We start from the raw sequence: 26,576 nt of genomic DNA, 5'->3' as shown, positions 1-26,576 counted from the left end.
TATGTAGATGAGGTAAACAAGCCTCGGGGCAGCACGTGGGTTAATAGAAACAGGCTGATTTAAGTTATAAGAGCTAATAAAGGTAAGCCTGAGCTACCAGCGAGCTCTCATAGTTAACAGTAAGTCTCCGTGGTGTGATTTGGGAGCTGGCTGGAGGGACAGAGAAAGACCGGCCACACCACACCTCTTACTGTTGCATTTGTACACACTGACAAGTGCTGTTGTTAGTCCAAACAACTCTCAATTTTCTGTTACTGGAATTCAGGGTTCCTGGTCGATAAAGCCACCATGAGCTTGCGAACCTTCCCTTGGGAGTGGTGGCTGACAAAGGAATGCACGAGGGAACAGAGAGATGGCTCAGCAGTTACGAGCACTTGCTGCTCTTCCAGAGGACCAGAGTTCGGTTCCTAGCACAACTGCCCGTAACTCCGGTTCCAGGGGATCCATGGGCACTGCATCCATGTGCAAAACACATACCACATGTGTGTGCACAAGCACACGCTACACAGCCAGCCCTAACAGAGAACCATAAAGAGGAAGACCAGTTATTTAAAGAACTCTGCACCTGTCTGCTCAGCACCGGGTGAGGGGTGCTAACCAAACGACTGTTTTATCAGACCAGTCTACTGCTGGAGGTCCTACTTTCCAAATGACATGCATGTATTTGCACTGCCAGTAAGACCCCTCCTAATCCACTTTAAAATAAAATGTTGTATCTTTGCGTATTTTTTACTCATAGAGCAAATATCATTGAGTGACTACTTTGAGTTAGGGAAGACCATGGTTTCATTTATTTGTTTTTCTGTATGTGAGTGTTTTGCCTGCACATATGTCTGGGCATCATGGAGGTGTCAGATAGCCACCACGTGGTCTTCTTCAGAAGCAGCCAGTTACTTGTCACCACTGAGCCACCCCTCCAGTCATGGCCGTGCAGCCTTGGCAGCGGACAGAGTCTCACGTGCTGGTGGACGTGGACATCATACTTCTGTTAATTCCTGCTGACATGCATGTTGGGAAGTTCTTGATCCTCTGCAACAGCTTGTTGGGGTTTTGGCAAACTCTTGGTAGAGCTCTACACCATGTTGTTTCCAGCCACCACCGGCATTCATGTTGGGTACAAACACTACACTTTGGTTAACAAAACAGAACGGCATTTGACAGGCCTTGGCTTCTGCATAGGTTCTCAGGAGGATGACTGCTTCTGCACTCTTCCCTCCTACAGAACTGCTCGCTGCTATGGACTCTTTGATGGATCAGAAGGCCTGAACTCCAACGGAAACCCTTCCCACAAGCTTCACACGTGTAGGGTTTCTCTCCCGTGTGGACTCGCTGGTGAGCTTGCAGATTTGATCTCTGGCTGAAGGCTTTCCCACACACCTCACATTTGTATGGCTTCTCCCCAGTGTGGACTCTGTGATGGGCCTGGAGACTGGAACACCCACCGAAGCCCTTACCGCACTGCTCACATCTGTACGGGCTTCCCTCTGTGTGGATCCTCTGGTGTGCTTGGAGGCGGGAGTGCTCACTAAATCCCTTCGTGCATGTCTCACACTTGTACGGTTTTCCCCCCACGTGGACCCTGCGGTGGGCGTCAAGGCGGGAACTCTGGCTGAAGCCCTTCCCACACATCTCGCATTTATATGGTTTCACCCTCGTGTGGACTCTCTGGTGACCTTGGAGATATGCTCTCTGACTGAAGCCCTTCCCACACACCTCACATATATATGGTCTCTCTCCAGAGTGAACGCTCCGGTGGCTTTGAAGGTACGATTTCTGACTGAAGCCCTTCCCACACTGGTCACACTGGTAAGGCTTCTCTCCCGTGTGGACTCTCTCATGGGCCAGGAGAGTTGAGGCCTTGCTGAAGCCTTTGCCACATTCTCCACATTTATAGGGTTTTTCTCCTGTGTGAACCCGCTGATGAATTTGAAGATTAAAGCTCCAGCTGAAGCCCTTCCCACACTCCGCACACTTGTATGGTTTCTCTCCGGTGTGAACTCTCTGGTGGCCTTGAAGGTGTGAACTCCGGCTGAAGCCCTTCCCACACTCTTCACACTTGTATGGTTTCTCTCCGGTGTGAACTCTCTGGTGGCCTTGTAGGTAGGAATTCCGGCTGAAGCCCTTCCCACACTCTTCACACTTGTATGGTTTCTCTCCGGTGTGAACTCTCTGGTGGGCTTGAAGGTAGGCACTCCGACTGAAGGCCTTCCCACACTCTGCACACTTGTATGGTTTCTCTCCGGTGTGGATTCTCTGGTGAACGTTAAGGACCGATCTGTGACTGAAGGCTTTCCCACAGGTGTTGCATTTGTGAGGCTTCCGTTTCTGACGTTCTCTGGGGCTGGGACTCCAGTTACGGCCATTCCCACCCTCTTTATAAAAAGGCTTCTCTCCGATGTGAAGCTGCTGATGGCCTTGAGTACACAAATTCTGACTGAAGCTGGTGCTGCATGTATGCTTATGCACTTGTTCTCTGGGGTCCACTGTTGGAAAGTCCTGGAAAGGTGGGGGCAAACTGAAGTGCTTATCACACTCAGAGTTATAGAGAGTCTCTTCCACATGAACTCTGTGCTGAGTGTTGAAATTTGAGCAATGTGTGAAATCTTTTCTAGAGTCCACACCTGGATATAACTTCTCTTCAGCATGGATGTTCTGGTTAACTTGAAGATATAAACTCTGATTAGAAACATTCCCATTCTTCTCATATTTGTTGGGTTCTTCCCTAATATGGGCCCTAAAATTACTACTACAGTGTAAACAGCAATCAAAAGCTTTCTCGGGGATGCTGCCCTTCTGGGTGCTAAGAGGGGAGCCGTGACGGACGTTCTCGCTGCATTGGCACAGCCTCGGCTCTGTCCACGCTCCTGGAGGGGACCGCAGGGGAGCCCTCTCAGCAGCACCTGCGTCTCCTGCCTCCACACTTGGATGAACGTGAAGAGCTGACCTGTCGGGACAGCCCTTTCCACGTGGACTGCGTGGACAGGGCTTCCCTCTTGAATGGAGCCGCTGATGGGTGTGAGAGCTGTGGTCACTGCTGTCGCCACGGCCCCAGGCTCTTCCATACTCCATACACGGGCAGGGCTCAGGCCTCGGTTTAATCAAGTCCTGCTTAAGTGACAACGCCTTCACGGTCTCTTCTCTGTAGCCATGGAAACTACAGCTTGTCCCCTTTCTGTGTACCCCCTCATTGCCACTGTGGTGTGAGAGCCACCCAACGCTGTCACATCTACAGAAATGATTTCTCACGGATGGTTGCTGACCTTTCCACTGGCAATTACATGGCCCACTGAGACATGAGTCCCTCCAAGACTGCTGGGAAGGAAACTCTTGATTTTTCATACGAGAGTCGCCACCTACAGGGGGCAACACGTAGTTCCCATCTTCAGAAATCTGACCCGGCAGCCCTGCGCACACCCAGCAGGGAGGATCTCCTTGGTTCTGAGACTCAGTGTTCCTCTCTGTACATCTTCTCACCAAGTCCTGAGCCCCGGGTAACACGCAGGTCTGACAGGAGGAGAGCTCTTTGGGACAAAGGGAGTTTAATTCCACATCTTCGGCACTCTCCACAGCATGTCCACCCTCGCTTCCTATGAGGATGAGAAGAACCCAAACAAACGCACAAGTGAACCCCTTATTGAGAGACGCTGGTATTTAACACTTGGCTCACAGCAGGAGACTGACATGTCACACTGTTTCTGTGGGTGCTTACAAAACACCTGATACATACGCACAGGAGCCACAAAACCGAGGCTCTCTGGGTACCTTAAAATCTGGGTTTTCCACTGGGCAGTGGTAGTGTACACCTTTAATCCCAGCACTTGGGAGGCAGAGACAGGTGGATCTCTGTGAGTTCAAGGCCAACCTGGTCTACAGAGTGAGTTCCAGGACAGCCAGGACTACACAGAGAAACCCTGCCTCAAAGAACAAAAGAAAAAAAAAAAAAGATTTAGGTTTTCCTAACAAAATCTGGATATCAACTGTGGCCCCATCCAAAGGTCTAGGGAACTCTAAGCATGTCACTGTGGCTTCATCACGGGCTGTTGGGTGACCCAGTGGAGAACACAAAAGGGGTATTCCCAGAGTGGAAAATGTCTTTTGTCTTCTGTGAGTGTGAGTGTGAGTGTGTGTGTGTGTGTGTGTTGTGTCTGTGTGTGTGTGGTTTCTCTCTCCTGTGTATGGATGTGTGTGTGGTCTCTCGATCTTCTGTATGTGTGTGTGTGTGTGTGTGTGTGTGTGTGTGTGTGTGTGTGTTTCCTCTGTGTGGTTCCTCTCTCTTTCTCTGTGTGTGTGTGTGTGTGTGTGTGTGTGTGTTTCCTCTGTGTGTGTGTGTGTGTGTGTGTGTGTGTGTGTGTGTGGTCTCTGTGTATGTGTGGTTTCTCTCTCCTTCTGTGTATGTATGTGTGTGTGGTCTCTCCATCTTCTGTATGTGATCTGTGTGTGTGTGTGTGTGTGTGTTTCCTCTCTCTGTGTGGTTCCTCTCTCTTTCTGTGTGTGTGTGTGTGTGTGTGTGTGTGTATGTGTGTGTGTGTGTGTGTGTGTGTGTGTGTGTGTATGTATGTATGTATGCCCAGCAGCATCACTCCCACCTGGCCCAGCATCATCATGCCCACCTGGGTACCCACCTCCTTGGGTCTCCTCCATGTAAAGCTTCTCTTCCTTCTCCAGCTGGGCTATCAGATCTGGTTTGAAAGGCTGATGTGCTATGTGAAAAAGACAGAAAAGCAAAAGTTTGATGATGTCTACTTTGTCAAAATTAGATAAAAAGAGTGGGTATGGAAGTAGATGTCTGCCATACTTGCATCTGGGAGGTAGAGACAGGCAGATCAGAGGTTCAAGGTCACCCTAAGCTATATAGTAAGTTTGAGAACAATCTAACCTGGGCTATATGAGATGCTGACTCAAAGAAAAGAAACAGAACGAAGGAAGGAAGGAAAGGAGGGAGGGAGGGAGGGAGGGAGGGAGGGAGGGAGGGAGGGAAGGAAGGAAGGAAGGGAGGGAGGGAGGGAGGGAGGGAGGGAGGGAAAAAAAGAACTTTAGAGCTGGAGAGATGGCTCAGTGGTAAAAACACTGGCTGCTCTTCCAGAGGGCTGGGGTTTGGTGGCTCACCACCACCTCTAACTCCAGTTCTAGGAACTCTGAAGCCCTCTCTGGCCTCTGGGGGCACCTGCCCTCAACATGGCGTACACACACACACACATGGGCGCACGCACACATGATAAATATGTTTTTAAAAATAACTCCCAAAGAATCAGATCAATAGTTACGGCCACGCACCCTGTAAAGCCAAACAAGCTGGAACCGCACAGCAGAGGGGTTTTATGGACACCAATGCCGAAGGGCCTGACGGGCCCGCTCTCCTGCACCATGACCAAAAGCTACTTGGGGAGGAGAGGGTTTATTTCAGCTTACAGCTTGTAGTCCACCACAACAGAAAGCCAGGGCAGGACTCAAGGCAGGAACCTGGAGGCAGGAGCTGGAGCAGAGGCCATGGAGGGGTGCTGCTTGCTCCCTACAGAACCCAGAGTGACCTGGCAGGGCTGGCACCACCCACCGTAGGCTGGGCATAATCGTAGCAATAATGAATCAAGAAAATGCCACACAGACTTGCCCACAGGCCAACCTGATGGAAGCATTTTCTCAAGTGAGGCTTGCTCTTCCCAGATGACTCTAGCTTATGTCAAGTTGACAAAATCAAGCAGGAGTCCCATATACAGCTCAACAGACAGACGATGGAGCCATGCAAAACCTCCTGTGCTCCTAGACAGCCAAGCCCTGAGACTAATTCCAGGCATCCCTGAGCTCCCAGCAGCTGGAAACCCAGCTGGAAATCCTCACCCACTGAGAGCAGCGTCCTGAAGTTCTCCAGCATCACGTCACGATACAGCTGCTTCTGGGCGGCGTCCAGCAGCCCCAGCTCCTCCTCGCTGAAGACCACGGCCAGGTCCCTGAACGTCACCGTCTCCTGTGACAGCAAACACAGGCTATGCCCACAGAAGAGGTGGTGCTGAGAAGACGTGGAGAAGCTGTGTAGGACTGGAGCCTCTTAGGTGGAGGCTCCTCCTCTGCTGCCTTCTACTCCGCTGGACCCTCCCATCGCGAGGGCAGAAAGGAAATCCTCATATTTGTGTGTGTGTGTCTGTCTGTCTGTCTGTCTGTGTCTGTCTGTCTGTCTGTGAGTATGAGTGTGCACGTGCATATGTCCGTACCTGTGCACATGCACGTGGAGACCAGAAGCTCACATCAGTGTCATTGTCTCTGTCTCTGCATCTTAAGAAAAGTTATGGCTTTATTATGTTGTGCGCACGTGTGGGCGTGTGTCACGGCAAGCACGTGGCCCGGCATGTATGTGGAGGGCTTCAGCCTCGCAGAAACACAGGGCAGGGTACAATCTCTTGATGTTTCTGCCATACTGTGTACTCCAGGCTAGCTAGGCTGCCAGCTTCCAGGCGGTTCTCCCGTTCCCTCCATAGTGGGATTGCAGAGGTGCACCACCACATCTGGCTTTTTACACAGACTCCAAGGATTGAACTCGGGTCATCGGGTTGTGTGGCAAGTGTTTTTATCTGCTGAGCCATCTCCCCAGCCCCTTCCACCTTACTTCATAAGACAATGTATTCTCACTGAATCTGGAGCTCACCAATTAAGTCAATTTAGTAATAATTATTCTCTTTCCATATATTAACTATTTCTTTTTAAAAGGTTATTTTTTATTTATTTGTGTGTGTTGGGGAGCTCATGCATACCACAGTGCATGTGTGGAGGTCAGAAGACAACTTCAGGGGGACAGTTCTCTCCTATTATGTGGGTCCCATAGATCACACTCGGGCCCTCAGCCTTGGCAGCAAGCTCCCTTACCACTGAGCTCCCTCACAGGCCCTTGGTCACCTTTCCTATTTATTCTTCTGTAGTGTCACCGGGCAGACATGATTGCTCTCACTTCCTTTTACATTGTAAACGTCTTGCATATTGCTTTGTTATTTGGCTGCTATAGAGAAATCTTGGATGTTTATACTGCAGACCTGTTCAAGCCTATGCCTGCTCCACGGGAGGTTCCAGGCATCTTGCCCTTGGCTATGGATGGAGAACTCTGCCTTCCTCTGCCCTGCCCTGCTCTCCTCTGCCCTGCTCTGCTCTGCCTTCCTCTGCCCTGCCCTCCTTGGCCCTGCCCTCCTCTTCCCTCCTCTGCCCTGTCCTCCTCTGCCCTGCTCTCCTCTCCTCTGCCCTCCTCTGCCCTGCCCTCCTCTTCCCTCCTCTGCCCTGCCCTCCTCTGCCCTGCCCTGCTCTGCCCTGCCCTCCTCTTCCCTCCTCTGCCCTGCCCTGCTCTGCCCTGCTCTCCTCTGCCCTGCTCTCCTCTGCCCTGCTCTGCCCTGCCCTGCCCTCCTCTTCTCTCCTCTGCCCTGCTCTGCCCTCCTCTGCCCTGCCCTGCTTTGCTCTGTACTCTGCTTTTTTCCCTCTGATTTTCCACTAAACAAGGCTGACTGTCTTGACCCAGAAGGCAAAGGCCTCAGAACACTCCTCATCCTGTGTGAACATGGATCTCTCATCCTCACGGAGGAGTGTGAAGGACCCCTGCCCCACTCGGTCCTTCATGCCTGTGAATAAGGTGATGGATGGGGAGTGACTGTGCCCCGCAGTGCTGAGGATATTTACATTCAATTAACTCAAGGCATAAACTGTGAAAACTTCCCCCAACCCCATGTCAACCACTGTGATGAAAGAAACCTGGGGGCTCAGAGGTTCAGAGGCTGGCTGCTCATGCAGAGGAGCCAGGTTTGGTTCCCAGCAGCCACATGGCAGCTCACACCCATCTCTAACTCATTCCAGGGATCTGACACCCTCTCTAGCTTCCAGGGATACCAGGCATACGCATGTTGCACAGACATACATGCAGGCAAGATGCTCATATACAGAAAATAAAAATACACAAATCTTAAAATAAAATAAGAAGAACAAAGTGAAAAAAAAACAATAAAGTATCACCTAAGGGATATCGATTCACTGGTGTGTATGCACATGTGTGCGTGCATGTATGTGTATATAATATGTATATATATATATATGGAGAGAGACTTATACAGTTTTGAGTCTCTAGAAGGTTACACAAGTTAGACTTGTGACAGACTGCTGTTCCTGTTGCATTTTCATTGCTGTGTGGTGCGAGGGATGAAGTCAGGTTTTTGCCAAGTGCCAGGTGAGTGATGTGTCCGGGGCTACACGGCCAGCCTCAAAGCTGTTTTCTGAGTCAAAGTTCTCCATAGGGAAATGGATACAGCAACATCAAGCTGTGGGATGCCTCAGGAATTTGCAGCTTGTGGGTGGGGAATAACTTCATGCAAATGGTGAGATCATCACTGGGGAACATCAGTGCGTTCACTGACAGCATCAGAAGATTTTAAATTCACAATATATGTCCAATTCCATGCTATAGCCCAGCAAATGTAGCTTTAAATGGCCATGGGGCCGGGGGGGGGGGGGGGGGCATTGTAAGCAAGATGATGATGTGTGTAATTTTTGAATTTCTATTCTCTTTTACACCATTCATTTACAGAATTAAAATGATGTGTGCGTCCAAGAGGGGAACAGTGCACCCACTCTGAGACACCAGGGTGGTTCAAACAGGTTATGGCCCCCACAGACTCACGTGTTTGAATGCTTGGCCTGTAGCGAGTGGCACTATTAGGGGTGTGGCCCTGTTGAAGTAGGTGTAGCCTTGTTGGAGGAAGTGTGTCACTGTGGAGGTGCCTTTGAGGTCTCCTATGCTCAAGCTACATCCAGTGTGGCACACAGTCTCCTGTTGCCTGTGGATCAAGATGTAGAACTCTCAGCTCCTTCTCCGGAATCATGTCTGCCTGCATGCTGCCAGGATGATGATAACAGACTGAACCTCTGAACTGTAGGCCACCTCCAATTAAATGTGTTCCTTTGTCAGAGTTGCCAGGTGATGGCGTCTCTCCACAGCCATAGAAGCCCCGAGACATGGAGTAAATGGCACAGATGAAAATCAACTCACCTGCAATCTGGTCATTTTCTCTTCCTTTTTTTCTAGGAAATGGTGGAGACCTGGGAAGGCAGGACAGGATGACAGACACCATGAGAGAGGGAACATACAACTCTGTCCAAGTGAGATCAAACAACCCCTCGCACCTCCAGACATAGCCACATGCATGTGCTGCACAGTGGGGCCCGCGGGCCCCATTCCAGGCACCCCCAAGAACGCCCACCCTAGGCTATAGGCAGGAAGAGCCTTCCCAACTGTCCTGACTTCATACTGGACATCTCCCAGAGTGTTCACTGCCATCCTGGGAAATGTGGCGAAGGAGAGTGGGGAAAGGTATTGGCTCCAAGTAGCATCAAGGGGCGAAACGCCTGTGTTCGAGCCCGGTGCTGGGCTGAGATGGCTCAGCAGGGGGAGGCAGCCAAGCCTGACGACCTGAGGCTAGCCCCCAGGACCCACACGGGGGAGAACGGGCCCCCACGGGTTGTCCTCTGGCATGTGCTTGTGTATACACCCACACTGAATAAATATCAGTAATTTTTTAAAAGGTGTGTGGTGCTAGCGTGTGCTCACTGAGTAACCATAGCTAAGTTCATTAACCTTTTAAATTTCAATTCCGTCATCTGCAAAAGCGCTGCCAGAGTGCTGGCACTCAGTGTTAAGGGCTGCTGGGATTCTGTGCTCCAGGTGTGGACAGCTACTGTAAGGAATCAAACCTCTCTATGTCCCCATGACTGCCCAGAAGTGAATTCTAATCTGCATCACAGAACTGCCCCTTTGCTCTAACCCCAGTGAGAGGTTAGAGTATGGCTCAGTGGTAGAGCTCCTGCCTGGAATCCCCCAGTGAGGGGCTGGGGGTGTGGATCAGTGGTAGAGCATCTGTCTAGAATCCCCCAGTGAGGGGCTGGGGTATGGCTCAGTGGTAGAGCCCCTGCCTAGAATCACCAGTGAAGGGCTGGGGGTGTGGCTCAGTGGTAGAGCCCCTGCCTAGAATCCCCCAGTGAGGGGTTGGGGTGTGGCTCAGTGGTAGAGCCTCTGCCTAGAATCCCCCAGTGAGGGGCTGGGGGTGTGGCTCAGTAGTAGAGCACCTGCCTAGAATCCCCCAGTGAGGGGCTGGGGTGTGGCTCAGTGGTAGAGCCCCTGCCTAGAATCCCCCAGTGAGGGGCTGGAGGTGTGGCTCAGTGGTAGAGCCCCTGCCTAGAATCCCCCAGTGAGAGGCTGGGGTGTGGCTCAGTGTTGTATAGCAGTGTCTTCCAAGACAAAATGTCCCATCCTGTAGGGACCCTCCTTAGATGGAGAATGTTCTATAAGGTAAAAAAAAAAAAAAAAGAAAGAAAGAAAGAAATCCATTATGCCGAGAAGCTCAATAAAATTCAGGAAATAAACAACTCAAAAGCTTCAGGAAGTCCCTGAACCTGACCAGATTCAGCAGACCTCTCCCTTCCCAGACATTTATAAGCAGTAAGGAATACTTAGTGAGATCTCAGCAAGCTGAGCTGCCTAGAAGAGGCTCACATCAGCTGAAGTCCCAGCAGATCTGATAAAGAGATTCAGACCAACTGAGGCACCTAAGACCCTCTCCAGCCTGTCGAGCTCCTGCAGACCATGCAGTGTGCTCCAGGTTCCCAGCATTGTGAGCTGTCCCCCATGCTGGGGTGGGCTTTGGTGATGCAGCTGTCTTTGAGTCATTTCTGCTCCCGTAAGTGACCCCAATAAACCCCAATAAAACTCAGTGGTTCACCAAGTTGGACTTTTTGGGTTGTCACTGGTTCTCTGTCTGGGATGAGGTGACATCTGTCATGTCTCCCCAGGAATAGCGTCACACAATTTTCAATGGTAGAGGCACTACGAAGAACCCGCCAGTGGGGGCTGGAGATGCAGCTCAGTATTGAATTCTACCCCCAACACTGAAAGATAAATAAACAAGTAAGTGGCTGAGGATGGTTCAGTGGATAAGGGGCTTGTTGCACAACCTGAACTCAATCCTTAGCATTCATGTGAAATGCAACTCCATGGCTGTATGCTTGTGGGAGGTGGAGACAGGGGGACCACTGGGGCTGGCTGGCCACCAGCCTACCTCCAAGTTCAGTGAGAGACTCTGTCTCAAGAGAATTAAGCAGTGATAGAGCAGAACACCTGATGTCCTCCTCCTCCTCCTGCCTCTGTACTTGCATGGGCGTTGGGCAAAACACATAGGCATGCACTACACATATACACACACAAAAATAAATATTATAATTTGAAAAGAGAAACAAGGGCACATACCAACGTGTTAGAGATTTGGGGCTGTGCATAATAAACATCAAACATGAGTTAGCTATTGGTAAGACCATTCTTGTTGCCACTGAAGTTAACGGTCCACACACTAGCCTCCATCCATCTCTAAACAGTGTCTTTATTTAGGTTAGTAATCACGAATCCATACACATCACCCTTTAGACATTCTAAAAAGTCTTTAACATCTTTGGGATGGCATGGACCTTCTTTAACATCCCACCAAAACTGCCTGGGGACAGGGAGAGAGGGGTACTGAAACTTTCTTTCTTATCCATTTTCAAAGAAGTTGAACATATTCTCATTGAGTCAAAGGTCCCTGTGGTGGCATTCCTGCTGAGCTCCTGGCCTGGCTCCAAAGAGCAGCACCTAGCCCTAATCCTTCCTTTGTTATGCCACACCTTCTGTTTCTCTTATCGCCCTATGTGAATCTTGTCTGAGAGTCTCCCAAGGATCAAAGGCCTATGCAAAACTTGGTTCAGGAAACCCGAGGTACCTGAGAAATCAAGTAATTTGCACCTGGCATTTTATCTCTGGGAGCTCCTTTTGGGTTGCTTTGAAGGTACGGAAATTAACTGGCTAAACAGTAAATAGAGAGAAATAAAAATGCCCTAGGTGAAGGGATAGTGCTCCAGTCCTTTGAGGCTGGACCCCCCTGCAGCCATGAAAGGCTATATTCATTTTTAAGATGCCTCTGAGTCTTCTTTCCATGGATCCACGTGAACCCACACAGTCGTGTCGTGACAAACAGCGACAGTCCCTGTTGAAGGGCACACCTATGACAAACGGCCACTACTAATTCCTTTATGCCCATCCCTGCACAAGGCAAGAGTCATGATGGGAACTCTACATGGTTCCTATTCCCTAAAATGTGTGCATCAAACTCAGCCCAGCACAAATGATCAACCTGAAGAGAATGTATGTGAGTTTCCTGGTGGAATGTTCTAGAAATGTGAATGAGGTCCAGGGGTTAATAGTATTCTTCTGGCCTGTATATCCTTATTAGTTTTCAGTATACTTGTTGCATTGTTCACTGAGAAAAGTGCTGCAGTCTCTTGGGTCTGTTGTCTTTCATTCATGCGACGTTTCGTGATTATGCACTTGGGGTTGTCATATCTGTCGTGTCTAGCTGGCAAACTGACCATGGTGCACTGCCCCCTGCCCCAGCTGGCAGCAGTCTGGAAGTCTCCTGTGTCTGCTGTTAATGAAACCGCTCTGTGCTCCGCTTGTGTGTTGGGTCCTTCTTCGTTTGTTACTGTGACTAGACACCTGACAGAAGGGACTTGGGAGCAGAGAAGCTGTATCTGAGCTCTGTGTCATGGAGCATTGTTGAAAAGGCATGATGGGGCACGCATGTGGAGATGCCTCATGTTAGAGTGAACAGGTTGCAGTGTTCTCCCGTGGAACGACATTTGTACACTGTAAATATGTATTGCTCTCATTCTTAATAAAAAGCTGATTGGCCGATAGGTAGGCAGGATTTTTGGGGAAGAGAGAATGCTGGGAAGAAGGGTGGAGTTGGAGGAGTCGCCAGCTGCTGTGGAATAGTCCTTCTGTACACTGTGAATATGTATTGCTCTCATTGGTTAATAAAAAGCTGACAGGCCGGTAGCCGGGCAGGAAGTTAGGTGGGAAAGCCAAACTGAGAATGATGGGGAAAAGGAGGGCACAGGGAAAGGAGTAGTCGGCAGATGCAGAGGGAGAAGATGAACATGCCATGCTAATAAAGGTACCGCCACATGGCAGAGCATAAATAAAGAATATGGCTTAACTTAAAACATAAGAGCTAGTTAGTAATAAACCTGAGCTATTGGCCAAGCATTTATAATTTAGAGTAAGCCTCCGAGTGATTATTTGGGAGCAGGCAGTTGGGACAGGAAAACTTTCAACTACGGTTTGCCAGATACAGAGAGGAAACAGAAGGTACAAAATGAAAGAGAGGTAATGCCATGTGGCAGAATGCCGATTAATATAAATGGGTTAATTTAAGTTGTAAGAGCTAGTTAGTAATAAGCCTGAGCTATCGGCTGAGCATTTACAATTAATATTAAGTTTCTGTGTGGTTATTTGGGAGCAGCTGCCAAGACACAGAGAAACTCCACTACAGTGTTCAGGCCCATCCACATTGACCAATTTCCACCCGATAAATCCCCATAGCCCAAAGGTTCCACAACCTCCCAAAACAGTGCCAACAGCCGGCAACCAAGTGTTAAAACACACGAGCCAGTGGGGGACACTACTGATTCAAACCATAAATGTGTTTTTCTCTTTAATCTTTTCAAAGATTTTCCTGTCTTTTTTGAGACAGGGTTTCTCTGTGTAACCCTGGCTGCCCTGGAACTCACTCTGTAGACCAGGCTGGCCTCGAACTCAGAGATCCACCTGCTGTTGTGGAATATTAATTTAATTGGGCAAAGATGCGTTACATTTGTTTATGCTGCATTTGTTTAATGGTGTCAAGCTGTGTTGCATTTGTTTCACCCTGCCTGCCTAAGGTACCTGATTGGTCTAACGAAGAGCTGAATGCCCAATAGCTAGGCAGGATGTGGACAGGCAGGGCTGGTAGGCAGAAAGAATAAATAGGAGGAGGAATCTAGGCTTGGGAGGAACAAGAGAAAGAGAAGAGAACGAGGGAGAAAAGGAGGACACACAGGGCAGGAGGCCAGGCAGAGGCCAGCCAGCCAGCAGACACAGAGAAACAGTGAAAGTAAGATACACAGAGGTAAGAAAGGTAAAAAGCCCTGAGGCAAAAGGTAGATAAAGAGAAACAGGTTAAGTTAAAAGAGCTAGCTAGGCTGAGCATTCATAACTAATAATAAGTCTCTGTCCATGTCATGACTTGGGAGCTGATTGGTGGCCCAAAAAGAAAAAGCCTAATACAGCCTGTCTAATCTTTTAAACTTTTAAATTTTTGTGTTTTTGTTTGTTTGTTTGGTTGGTTTTTTTGTTTGTTTGTTTTATTTTGGCTTTAGTTTTTTTGTTGTAGTTTTTTTTTTTTTTTTTTGGTTTTGGTTTTGGTTTTTGGAGACAGGGTTTCTCTGTGTAGCCCCTGGCTGTCCTGGAACTCACTCTGTAGACAAGGCTGGCCTTGAACTCTGAGGTCCTCCTGCCTCTGTCTCCAAAGTGTTGGGATTAAAAGCGTTTTCCTACCACCACCTGGCTAAATTTTTAACTTAACTGTCCTTGTATCTAAAATGAAGTTCTTTCAGACAGCATATACTAGACTCTTGCTTTATGAACACACACACACACACACACACACACACACACACACACACACACACACACACACATGGTTTGGAATTCACAGAGATCTGCTGGCATGTTCTAAGTGCTGGGATAAAAGGCGTGTGCCACCATGACTAGTCCCCAATCTGTAATCTTTGTAAACGATGTATTTGATGGTTGGCTTTCATTATCAACTTGACACAACCTAAAATCACATGGAAACAAAATCTCAATAAATGATCATCTACCTTAGCATGTGGGCATCTTTTTTTTCTTAATTTTGTTTATGTATTTTATTTTTATTTTTATTTTTTTAGGTATGAGTGCACTGTCTGCACATATGCCTGCAGGCCAGAAGGGGGCATCAGAAACCATTACAGATGGTTGAGAGCCCCCATGTGGGTGCTGGGAATTGAACTCAGGACCTCTGGAAGAGCAGCAAGCAAGCCAGTAAGCATGCGTGCATATATTTCTTCTGCTCCTAACTCTGGATGTGAAGCCAGCTGGTTCACGTTTCTGCTCTGACTTCTCCACACCGATGGACCGTAACCTGGAACTGTAAGCTGAAATAAACTCTTCCCTTTCCATGCTGCTTTTCATCGGAGTATTTTATCATAGCAACAGATGTAAAAGCAGAGTAAGTGGCATCCTGTGGCTACTGATGTGGCTGGACTTCAGTCCACCATTGCATTCTTCTTGCAATTTGTCCTCGCTGGTTTTATCCCTCTGACTCCATGTCTGCTTTCATTTGCGGCTGCTTATTATTGATCGATTTTTACCATTTCGTTCATTTTACCTCTTAGCTTCTGGCTCTAGCGCCAGAATTTCTGTTTGCCTTTAGTGGTTGGCCTTGGATGGCAACAAACACATCTAACTGTTCACAGTCTGTATTTCAGTTTGTTAACATTAAATTTTACTTGCTTATTATGTGGCCACATGCACACCATAGCATGTGTACGGAGGTCAGAGGGCAACTTACAGGGGTTGGTTCTCTCCTTCCACCATGAGGGTCCCGGGTATTGAACTCAGGTTGGCAGGGTTGGCAGCAGGTGCCTTTTCCCACAGGTGCCCTTTTCCCGCCACCTCAATGGTCCCACAGCTTGTTTAATACTACCATTTTAAAACTACTTGTGAAATGCAGAACCTTTTGGGGGGTTGTATGTGCTCCACTACAGACACTAAGAATCTCTAGCTAAGAAAGCTACGTTTTATGCCTTTTCTCTCTCACAGCGCTAGGGGTCGCACCTAGGACCCTGCACATGTAATTTTTTAATTATTATTATTTTTTAATGTAAGTGTTGAGGACTTCAATGTTGCACTTTATATTTTTACTTTTATTTACTACTATGTGTACACCTGCTTGTCTATTTGCCCACAGCATGCAGTGTCCTCAGAGGTCAGTGAGTCCCCGGAAACTGAAGTTACAGTTGTGAGCCACCTGTGGGTCATGGGACCTGAACCTGGGGTCCTGTGTAAGAACAGTAAGCCCTGTTAGTCACTGAGCCATCTCTCCAGCTCCAATTCCACTCAGTATTTATTTATTTGTGGGTGGGTGGGTATATGCATGTTATAGCAATTCTCTTCTTTTATCATGAGAGTCCCGGGGATCAAACTCAGACATCAGGCGTGGTGGCACCTGCCTTTACCTGCTGAGCCATCTCACCGTGCCTAGTTCACAAGATTGTAGAAAGGACTGTACATCAGATTAAGAAAAATATGTAGATTATATGGAAATAAAATTATCTATGTACATAGGATGTAATGAAAATAATTTATTTTTTTTTTTCTGTATAATGGCTGTTCTGGAACTAGCTCTGTAGACCAGGCTGGCCTCGAACTCACAGAGATCCACCTGCCTCTGCCTCCTGAGTGCTGGGATTAAAGGCGTGCGCCACTATCACCAGCTATATTTTTCTTTTTTGGTAGATTAAGTGAATTTTTATCTAAGTTTTAAAAAGCAGACTTTATTTTTTCCTTAAATAAATGTAAAAAATAAAAATAAATAAATGAGGATGACGGTTCCACACCCAATAAAGCTCTGTGAAGCTGAATTTGTTAACTTGTATAAAACCCTTACAATATTTAACGTTAAATGCTTATAAAACATCCTTACTGCTTATGCCCATGTATTTCCTCACCCCTTCTAGAATTTATTAAAAAAAAAAATGCTTGGGCAGCTTCATAGCCAGATCTGTCAATGAGTGCAAACACCATCGCCCCTGAGAAGAGAGGGTAGTGAGAAGGAAGGATGCTAAATTCTACCCATGTGTATTAGTCACTTCTCTGTTGCTATGATAAAACACCATGACTAAGGCAACTTGTAGAAGAAGGCGTTTATTTTGGCTTCGGTTCCAGAGGGCTCCCTAATGGTAGGGGCAGCAACAGGAGCAGGGAGCTGAGAGCCCCCAGCTTGAGCCCAGAGCACAAAGCAGAGAGAACAAACTGCAGCAAGATAAGACCTCAAGTCCTCAGAGCCTGACCCTCCCCACCCACAACCGCCCCCGTGACGTACGTCCTCCAGCAAGGCTGCACACAGCACACACCACCCCCAACTGTGGACCAATATCCAAGACGCCAGAGGCCATGGGGTCATTTCTCATTCAAGCTACTACTGCACCACATTCTATGCTGCCTCTTCCCGCTGCTGCCTTTTTCAAACATAGGCTCAGGAAGGCAAGATGCGGGGAGAAACCGGACCTCATCAACCCCGGCCCCCCATAAGTCATAGTGGACACTTTAGGCAACAGCTGGGAGCGATCGTCTCAACAAAAAAACCAAACTGAGTCATTACGGATTTGGGGTAAAGGGGTCAGGCTGGGGCCAGCGACCCAATAGCGGGGGCTCTGAGACCATGTGTGGGTCGCTGGAGCTTCCAGGGACCGGGGTGCTTCTCCGAAATTTGGAAAGCACTAAGAGCAAACTGGCCCATCTCCTGCCGCGCGCCAGCTGTTCTGAGCCTTGCAGGAAACTCAAAATCACTCTTGGATGGGTACCAAAGTGTTGAGGAAGAAACGGAGGCAGAGATGGAGACTGTGAACGCCACAGCTGGGGGATGGCATCGCTGACAGAGGCTAGGGAGACGGCTGGGGGCGCCCCCGCCCAGGAGACCCTCCATCCAGGTGACTGACAGCCCCCGGCCGGGCCTGAGTCGGTGTGCGCAAGCGCGGCACCCTCGGGCAGCCTCGTTCAAAGCAAACTCTGCGTCCTGCCCTTCTGAGGCCGCTTTCCTTCCCCAGGATCCACGCCTGCTGGCCATCGCCCAGGGCAACCTGAAAAGTATCGGGCAGACGCGGGAGGGGACAGCGGAGGGAGGGCTCACCTTTCTGAGAGGAACACAGGCCGGGGCCTCGCACACCTGAGGCGGAAGTGACTCTTCCCGCACAGGCCGCCTGGACTACACTTCCCAGAATTCCCGAGGGGAGCAGGGACAACACACAGACTCGTGCAGAGGAAGTTATCCTTGAACACCGGGGATTCCCGGACTACATTTCCCAAAATTCCCGACCGGAGTTGGGCGGTCCTCTAAGCCTCCTACGGCGGAAGTTATCCTAGTATCCCGAGGTTGGGAGTGTTGTGGACTACATTTCCCAGAATTCTCAGAGTGCCTCCTCGCTTCTCTGGATCAGAAGTCCCGCCGTCAGGAAAGTAGACTAAATATCACAATGTCGAGGTCCGGAACAACGTCTTTAGCGCTCCTGAAGACAAAAATTGTCTAACCACGAAGCTTTCCCACCTTTCTGTGAGAGACTGTGTGTTAAACAATGCCTTTCTAGAGAGCGTCAGGGACTGTGTGGGACTTCTGGGCCACAGGAAAGTCTTTCCAGCCACTGGGCTTCCTTCCGTTCGAGATCATTTGCATGCTCACCCGAGTTTGGGGATTCTTAGTCTGAAACAGTTCTACCGACCGCTTCTCACCTTCAGCTCTCCAACCTTCACCCTCTTTTTGTAATCTTGGAAAAGGAAAACTTTCCAAAACGTGACACTCAAACTCAAGCAAAGCAAACTCAACAGAGCTACCACCCACCCAGTCTAAGAGGTTCTCCTATAAAAAGCGCATGGAGGAACTGGGAATACAGAGAGGAGAAGAAAACCAAGTTATACAAAAGAAACGAATCAATAATTTTAAATACACGCACACGCGTGTGTGTGTGTGTGTGTGTGTGTGTGTGTGTGTGTGTGTGTGTGTGTGTATTCACCATGTGAGTGAGTGTAGTGCCCAAGGAAGCCAAAAGAGGGTGTCAGTTCCCCCGAAACGACTTAAGCCATCTGAAATGGGTGCTGGGAACCAAACTCAGGTCCTCTGCAAAAGTAGTATGTGCTTTTAATAGCCAAGCGATCTCTTCAGTACCCTAAGTTTGGATTTTTTTTTAAAGATTCATGTGTATTAATGTGCGTGTATGTGGAGGCCAGAGGGCAACATGCACAATCAGTTTTCTACTTCCCCCACGTGGGTCATGGGGCTTAACCTCAGATGGTCAGGACTAGGAGCAAGCATCCTTAGCTACTGAGCCATCTTATCAGCCCAAAATAAAGATATTGAGCAAACAGTTTCTGTTTAGAAATCTATTTTACAGTAAAACTCTTGGAACCCATAAACCATTCCCCAGTAACTGTGGCAAGGCATATGGGTCATTCACATATTCAGCATTGAATCACTCATATATTAAACAAGGCCAAGTAGCCAAAACCAGAAGTACATGGGTGTTGTGGAATATTATTTTAACTAGGCAAACATGTGTTAGCTTTGTTTATGTTGCATTTCTTTAATTATGTAAAGATGTGTTACATTTGTTTCACCTTGCCTGCCTAAGGCACCTGTTTGCTCTAATAAAAAGCTGAACATCCAATAGCTAGGCAGGGAAAGGATGGGCAGGGCTGCCAGGCAGAAAGAACAAATAGGAGGAGAAATCTAGGCTTGGGAGAAGAAAAAGAATGAGAGAAGGAGGAGGGAACAAGGGAGCCGCCCAGGGCCAAAAGCCAGGCAGACACCAGCCAGCAGACACAAGAAGCAGTGAGAGTAAGATCTACAGAAAGTAAAAATCCCCGAGGCAAAAAGTAGATAAACAGGTTAATTTAAGTTAAAAGAGCTTGCCAGAAAAGAGTTAGGCGAAGGCCAAGCATTCAAAACTAGTAAGTCTCCATGTCATGATTTGGGAGCTGGTTGGTGGCCTAAAAGAAAAAGCCTGGTAAATAGGAGCAAACACCCACAGTCATTCAATCCTTCAAATATCTTTACACTTTCATCAACTCCATTGCCAAACACAAACATATTCAGCATTTACTGAAGAATTTTCTACGATCAACCAAACCTTGAAATTTTCAGGGCTCTAACTTGTAGCCATTTTGGATCAGCATGGTTCCTTCAAGATTCCAAGTGCCCACTGAAATCCATACACTTAAGCTGGGTGTGGTGGCACACATCTTTGATCCCAGCACTTGGAAGGCAGAGGCAGGCAGGCCTCTGTGAGTTCAAATCCAACCTGGTCTACATGGTGAGTTCCAGGCCATTCACAGTTACAGGGAGACTCTGAATCAAAAAATTAAAATAACCAAAAACCAAACAAACCAATCCAATATCCTACACTCGCACTTTCATCTAATACTGATTGTATCTATATAAATTAGGGGGATGGGCCTTTAATCTCAGCACTTGGAAGGCAGAGCCAGGCAGATCTCTGAGTTCGAGGCCAGCCTGGTCTACAGATAAAGATCCAGGACAGGCACCAAAACTAAACAGAGAAACTCTGTCTCGAAAAACAAAAGAAAAACAACAAAACAAAACCTTAGGGGGATGGGCAATAAAGTGTCTATTGTCTCCCAGACTTTCAAGCCTCCAACAAAATCCATGTGTGGAGAACTTTTGCCATTTTCCTATCTGAATTCAGAGTGCTACTTCTGGACATAGCCCAGCCCCTCAGACACTGTCCTTCATAAAGTCTATACCACTACCAGGTACACTACACTACATTTTCTGGTTTCATTCTGATGTGGGATGTCTTTCTGTATGCTGTGAATATATGTTGCTCCCACTGGTTAATAAATAAAGCTGCTTTGGCCTATGGCAAGGCAGTTTAGAGCCAGGAGGGAAATCCAAGCAGAGATACAGGAAGAAGGCTGGAGTCAGGGGCAGATGCTAGCCAGCCACAGGGGAGACAAGATGTATTAGAGTATGGGTAAAGCCACAAGACATGTGGCAAAACATAGATTAATCGAAATGGGTTAAGTTGTAAGAGTTAGTTAGTAATAAGCCTGAGCAATAGACCAAAGAGTATGCAATTAATATCAAGCCTCTGAGTGATTGTTTACAAGTGGCTGCAGGACAGGGTGGGACAGAAAAAAGCCTGCTTAGATCATTCTGTCAGAGGACTCTCTAGACCAGTGGTTCTCAGCCTTCCTAACGCTTCAGCCCTTTAATACAGTTCCTCATGTTGTGGTTACCTCCAACTATAAAATTATTTTCATTGCTACTTCATAACTGTAAATTTGCTACTGTTGTGAATTGTAATGTAAACATCTGTTTCCCAATGATCTTAGGTGACCCCAAAGGGGTCGAGCCCCACAGGTTGAGAATCACTACTCATCCCCTGGGGAGTCGTCCCCTGGGGAGGAAATTGTACTCACAGTAATCTTTAGCAGCCAGAACTTTGGGTTTCGTTTTCCAATTTCAGGGAATTCACACATCTAAATAACAGTGCATGTTTTCACTAGGCATGCTAGGTCTTGCAGGAACCATGCTCGTATAAATTAATAGAAAGCCAGACAGGCTACAGATCAGAACACTGATGATTTCAAAGTTTCAAAATTATTTGTTCCAAAGGTACTCTACTCTGGGCCTTCAGCTCAATTCTCTGCCTCCTTTTAAGAGCTACTTTTCTGAGATGGGCAGTGGTGGTGCACAGCTTTAACCCCAGCACTTAGAAGGCAGAGGCAAGTGGATCTCTGAGTTTGAGGACAGCCTGGTCTACAGAGTGAGTTCCAGGACAGCTAGGGCTACAAGAAAAACTCTCAAAAAAATAAAATAAAGTAAAATAATACTTTTCTGAGATCAAGGCTTCAGATACACAGTAATTTACAGGGTTAAAATTCATCATTTAGGGATAAAGATCAGAACAGACACAAGGAAAAAAAAAAAATCAAGGGACAGTAAGATGGATCATTTTGGTAAAGGCACTTAGCACCAAGTCCAACAACCCGAGTTTGATCCCGAGTGCACATGATGGATAGAGAACCAACTCCCTTTAAGATTAAGTTGTGCTGAGAGGTGGTGGCGGACCCCTTTGATCCCAGCACTCCGGAGGCAGAGGTAGTCAGATCTCTGTGAGTTCGAGGCCAGCCTGGGCTACAGTTTTCTAGGATAGCCTGGGCTAAACAGAGAAACCCTGTCTTGAAAACCAAAAATAAAAAATTAAGTTGCTCTGTGACTCCATGTGCATAATGGCATGTATCCCTCCATAATAAACAAACAAGGGGAAAAACCACCTCAAATGGGAGCTACAAAGCTTGCCTGAAAAATGCATTCCTGGGTTTTAAAATGTTTATTCACGTGTATGAGTGCTTTGCTCACATGTGCGCCTGTGTACCATATGTGGGCCTAGTACCCAGGGAGGTCAGAAAAGGGTGCTGCATCCCTGGAACTGCAGTTATGGATGGTTGTGAGGTTACAACGTGGGTGCTGAGAACTGAATCCAGCAAGAACAGCAGCTCTTACCCAATGAGCCATCTCCCCAGCCTCATTCCCTCACTCCGAAAACTCTTATCACAGGATACCCAGGGGAGAGTAACACCACCGGAGTGCTCCTTAACACTGCTCAGAAATATAAGTGGATGAGCCCACTTCCTCTCAAACAGGGTGCTTGCTAGTGGAAGTCGTCCTTGCCAATGAAACACTTTCGCTTTGAGCATCCCCTAGAGGGTGGCTGGCGCAGGCTGAGATGAACGGAAATCTGCAAGCCCCACTGTTAGCCATTCTTTAAAAGCTCAAACAAGCCGGGCGGTGGTGGCGCACGCCTTTAATCCCAGCACTCGGGAGGCAGAGCCAGGCGGATCTCTGTGAGTTCGAGGCCAGCCTGGGCTACTAAGTGAGTTCCAGGAAAGGCGCAAAGCTACACAGAGAAACCCTGTCTCGAAAAACCAAAAAAAAAAAAGCTCAAACAAGAGGGAGGTCTGTCTCTTTGTTGCTTCTCATCCATTTTATTCCTGTACCACTGGTTACAGTACAACATGCATCTCCAAAAGATGACAACATGAACAACAGCATCAAATAAATAGACCCATGATCCCTTTCCAACTTCAAGCTACACAAACATTTACCAAGGCTCTTCCAGAGATGCCCTATACTCTTGGCAAGTATTTCATTTCATATCGGTCGTTTTACCTGCGCGGTAGAAAATCTTACTGGTCACAGAAGTGGATAATCAGATTACAAAATAGCCATCAGGGAAATTATGCAGACTGACATGGTCAAATACTGTTTCCCACTTGCTGTGGGATGTTCTGTATGTCAAATGTGTTGCTGATTAGTCAATAATTAAAACACTGATTGGCCATTGGCTAGGCAGGAAGTGTAGGCGGGACAAGGAGGAGAATAAAGCTGGGAAGTGGAAGGCTGAGTCAGAGAGACACTGCCAGCCGCCACGATGAGAAACAGCATGTGAAGATGCCGGTAAGCCACGAGCCATGTGGCAAGGTATAGATTTATAAAAATGGATTAATTTAAGCTGAAAGAACAGTTAGCAAGAAGCCTGCCATGGCCATACAGTTTGAAACCAATACAAGTCTCTGTGTTTACTTGGTCGGGTCTGACGGCTGTGGGACTGGCAGGTGAGAGAGATTTGCCCTGACTGTGGGCCAGGCAGGAAAACTCTACCTACACCCACTCTTATGGTATAAAAACAAGAACCCTGTAAGTCACCACCACACATTCACCACAGCCAGCACTCACTCAGACTTTTTGGGAAAGGCCATTGGTTTAGATTTAGTTTATCTGAAATTCAGATCTGAGTGCTTTCTTCACGGAAAAGCAGCAACACTTATTGTCTGCAGGAGCACACACACACAGGTCGTTTGTTTTTTCGTCTTCTTTCAGACAGGCTACATTGAACTCACAATTGTCTTGATTCAGCCTCACTAGTGATGGGTTTTGGGTGTGAATTTCCAAAACTCACTCGAGCTCAGCATACATGGCAATGGTGTGGGGGCTTTGAGCGCGATGGAGCCTATTTCTTGGCTCAGATGAGCTTAGCTCAGAGGACTAGGGCCCTGAAAACTCAATGGCCACCTGTCACTCTGAGGCAGTGGCTCCTGCTATCTCTGGATTGGAAGGAGTAACTAGTGAGGTCTGCGGAAGAGCAAAGAAAGCTTCGTTGAGATGGAAAAGCCACTCCTGAAACACGATGGGAGGGTACGCCAGAGTGAGTTTACCCTTGGGCTGTGACTGGAGCCCAAGTGCTCCAGCCTGTATGAGTGATGACTGAAAAGCTCACCTGCCTGCAGTGAACAGGCATGGGGGTTCTGGGTGGGGAGATGAGGTGCGAGGACATGGCTCATCGAGCCAGCAGCACCAAGGGGAAGACACAAGAAGCTGGGAGTGCTTCCTGACGGCCTGCGGCGCACAGCTTCTGAGCGCCAGCTTTACAACAGAGAGGCCATGTCTCAAGGCCAACCCAGAACTCTCAAACAAGAGGGCATCTGAAATAGCTTATTTACTCTAATCTCAACCTTTCTGGGTCTAGCTTCTGCCTTCTCAAGTGCTTTGGGAAGCCGCTTCTGCCAGTCAGCAGGCAGGCTTCTAAGACCAGTTGATGGATGACGCCTGCACAGAGCCATGCAAGAAAGCAGCTGTGTGGGTGCCTCCCAGCTGTTCTTCTCCAGGGCCACTCATCCTCTCCTGTCAAACTAAAAGCCTTCCTCCTCTCTGCCAGCAGCACAGGGGTAATGAAAGGGTCTGCGTGCATTCTTCCCCCAGGTATAACAGAGAGGCTGGACTGACAGGAGTGAACTTGAGCTCAGACTCTGAACTAGTCAGGACTTACACGACTCCTCACTGTGAGTAGCCTGGTGCCTACTGCGCTTCGAACTGCTAATAAACGCTTTCCCACACTGGCTGCATTTGTAAGGTTTCTCCCCAGTATGAGTTCGCTGGTGGACAATGAGACGGGCACTGAGGCTGAACGTCTTCCCACACTGATTACACTCATAGGGCTTCTCTCCAGTGTGAGTTCTCTGATGCTGCGTGAAGCAGGAGCTCTGCCTGAAGGTCTTCCCACACTGGCCGCACTCGTAGGGCTTCTCTCCAGTGTGTGTCCTCTGATGGACAACCAGGACGTAGCTCTGACTGAAGGACTTCCCACACTGCTTGCACTGATACGGCTTCTCCCCAGTGTGCGTTCTTTGATGCATGACAAGATGGGAACTGCGATTGAACGACTTCCCACACTCGCCGCACTCGTAAGGTTTCTCTCCTGTGTGCGTCCTCTGATGGGAAACCAGCTGAGAACTCCAGCTGAAGGATTTCCCACAGTAATTACACTCAAACGGCTTCTCTCCCGTGTGCGTCCGCTGGTGTGCGACGAGCTTATAGCTCTGACTAAAGGACTTCCCACAGTGACTGCATTCATACGGTTTCTCTCCAGAATGAATTTTCTGATGTGCGATAAGTTTATAACTCTGGATGAATGACTTCCCACACTGAGTGCATTCGTATGGCTTCTCTCCAGTATGAGTTCTTTGATGTGCGATAAGTTTGTAGCTTTGCCTGAATGACTTCCCACACTGGTTGCACTCATAAGGCCGCTCGCCGGTATGCGTTCTTTGATGCACCACAAGAACATACCTCTGGGTAAAGGATTTCCCACACAGATTGCATCTGTACGGTTTCTCTCCAGTATGAATTCTCTGGTGAGAAACGACATGTGAACTCCGGGTGAAGAACTTGCCACACAGGTTGCATTTGTAAGGCTTCTCCCCTGTATGAGTTCTCTGGTGCGCAATGAGATGGGAACTCCAGCTGAAGGACTTGCCACAATACTTACATTCAAAACGTTTCTCCTCAGAATAGTTTCTCATGTTCCGAGGAAGAGATGGGCCTGGGGCCGTTGTACTACAGTTATACTGGCCCTCTTTAACAAGAATCCTCTGCTGTTCACTTAGGGATATGTTATGGTTCAAAACTTGCCCGCGCCCTTTAAAGCCAAAGGTTTTACCTTCTATACGAACTTTATCATGTACACTGAGGGGTGTACCACGGCCAAAAGATTGAACACGGCCATTCAATTCATAGGATTTATCTCCTTTTGGGGTCCTTGTAAACTGAGTGAGATGAATGCTCTGAGGGACATTTCCGCATTTGTCGTCTTCGGAGAGATCTGGAGTATCGCTCATCTTCTGATGATTGTTAGCAACAGCATCACCACATGACTTCTTAACATGTGATGCCTGTTTATGAAAATGGTTTCTGTGAGGTATCATGGGGGACGAAAGCCGGCTAGAACGCAGGCGACTCCTGTCAAGCTCATCAGACCTGCAGACCACGTCAGGAGTGTCAGCTCTCCCCTGGGTAAAGGCCTCTTCCTCTTGCTTTTCCTGTTGTTTCTTCAATTGTTCCTTAGGAGCAGGCACTTCTTCACAAGAAGAGAGCCAAGGATCCTCTCTTGCCAAGCCGCCCATCTTCACTCCATGGGATGTTTCCTCATCAGAGACAGTCTGCTTTGGGGTGGTTTCTTCTACCCCAGGCACAGCTGGCAAGGCTGCAAGATAGTAAAAACAAGACGTGATCACCGCTGTGACCAAGTGCCCAGCGGTAACGAGATAGTAAAAACAAGACGTGATCACCGCTGTGACCAAATGCCCAGCGGTAACAAGATAGTAAAAACAAGACGTGATCACCGCTGTGACCAAGTGCCCAGCGGTAACGAGATAGTAAAAACAAGACGTGATCACCGCTGTGACCAAGTGCCCAGCAGTAACAAGCCTACAGGAGGAAGACCGTGGCACGTGGTTCAGAAGGTTCAATCCAAAATTAATTACTCTGCCTTAGCCTCAGGGGCTTGTGCAGAACATGATGTCAACAGGAGTGTGTGCA

General features: G+C 48.1%; 1 protein-coding gene across 10 annotated transcripts in view; it reads right to left on the bottom strand.

Annotated features, from left to right (window-relative positions):
* Window positions 1-768: 768 nt before the first annotated feature.
* The window catches only part of LOC128095561 (zinc finger protein 180-like), a 107,060-nt gene continuing 81,252 nt past the window's right edge, over window positions 769-26,576 (bottom strand). For 5 of the 10 annotated variants that reach the window (XM_052714637.1, XM_052714634.1, XM_052714635.1 and 2 more), the window contains one exon: window positions 22,660-26,241. In XM_052714637.1, coding sequence (XP_052570597.1) covers window positions 24,518-26,161 — 1,644 coding nt within the window. In that variant the 5' untranslated portion in view covers window positions 26,162-26,241 and the 3' untranslated portion in view covers window positions 22,660-24,517. Of the gene's footprint in view, window positions 3,588-4,622; window positions 4,701-5,835; window positions 6,005-9,010; window positions 10,300-17,816; window positions 26,242-26,576 lie in introns of those variants that run through there. The other 5 variants (XM_052714628.1, XM_052714629.1, XM_052714630.1 and 2 more) reach the window with 5 other exon arrangements.

Source organism: Peromyscus californicus, unplaced genomic scaffold (genome assembly GCF_007827085.1).
Source record: "Peromyscus californicus insignis strain IS unplaced genomic scaffold, ASM782708v3 Scaffold_4__1_contigs__length_199733344, whole genome shotgun sequence".
NCBI lineage: Eukaryota > Metazoa > Chordata > Mammalia > Rodentia > Cricetidae > Peromyscus > Peromyscus californicus.
This window is presented reverse-complemented; position numbering and strand designations above follow the sequence as displayed.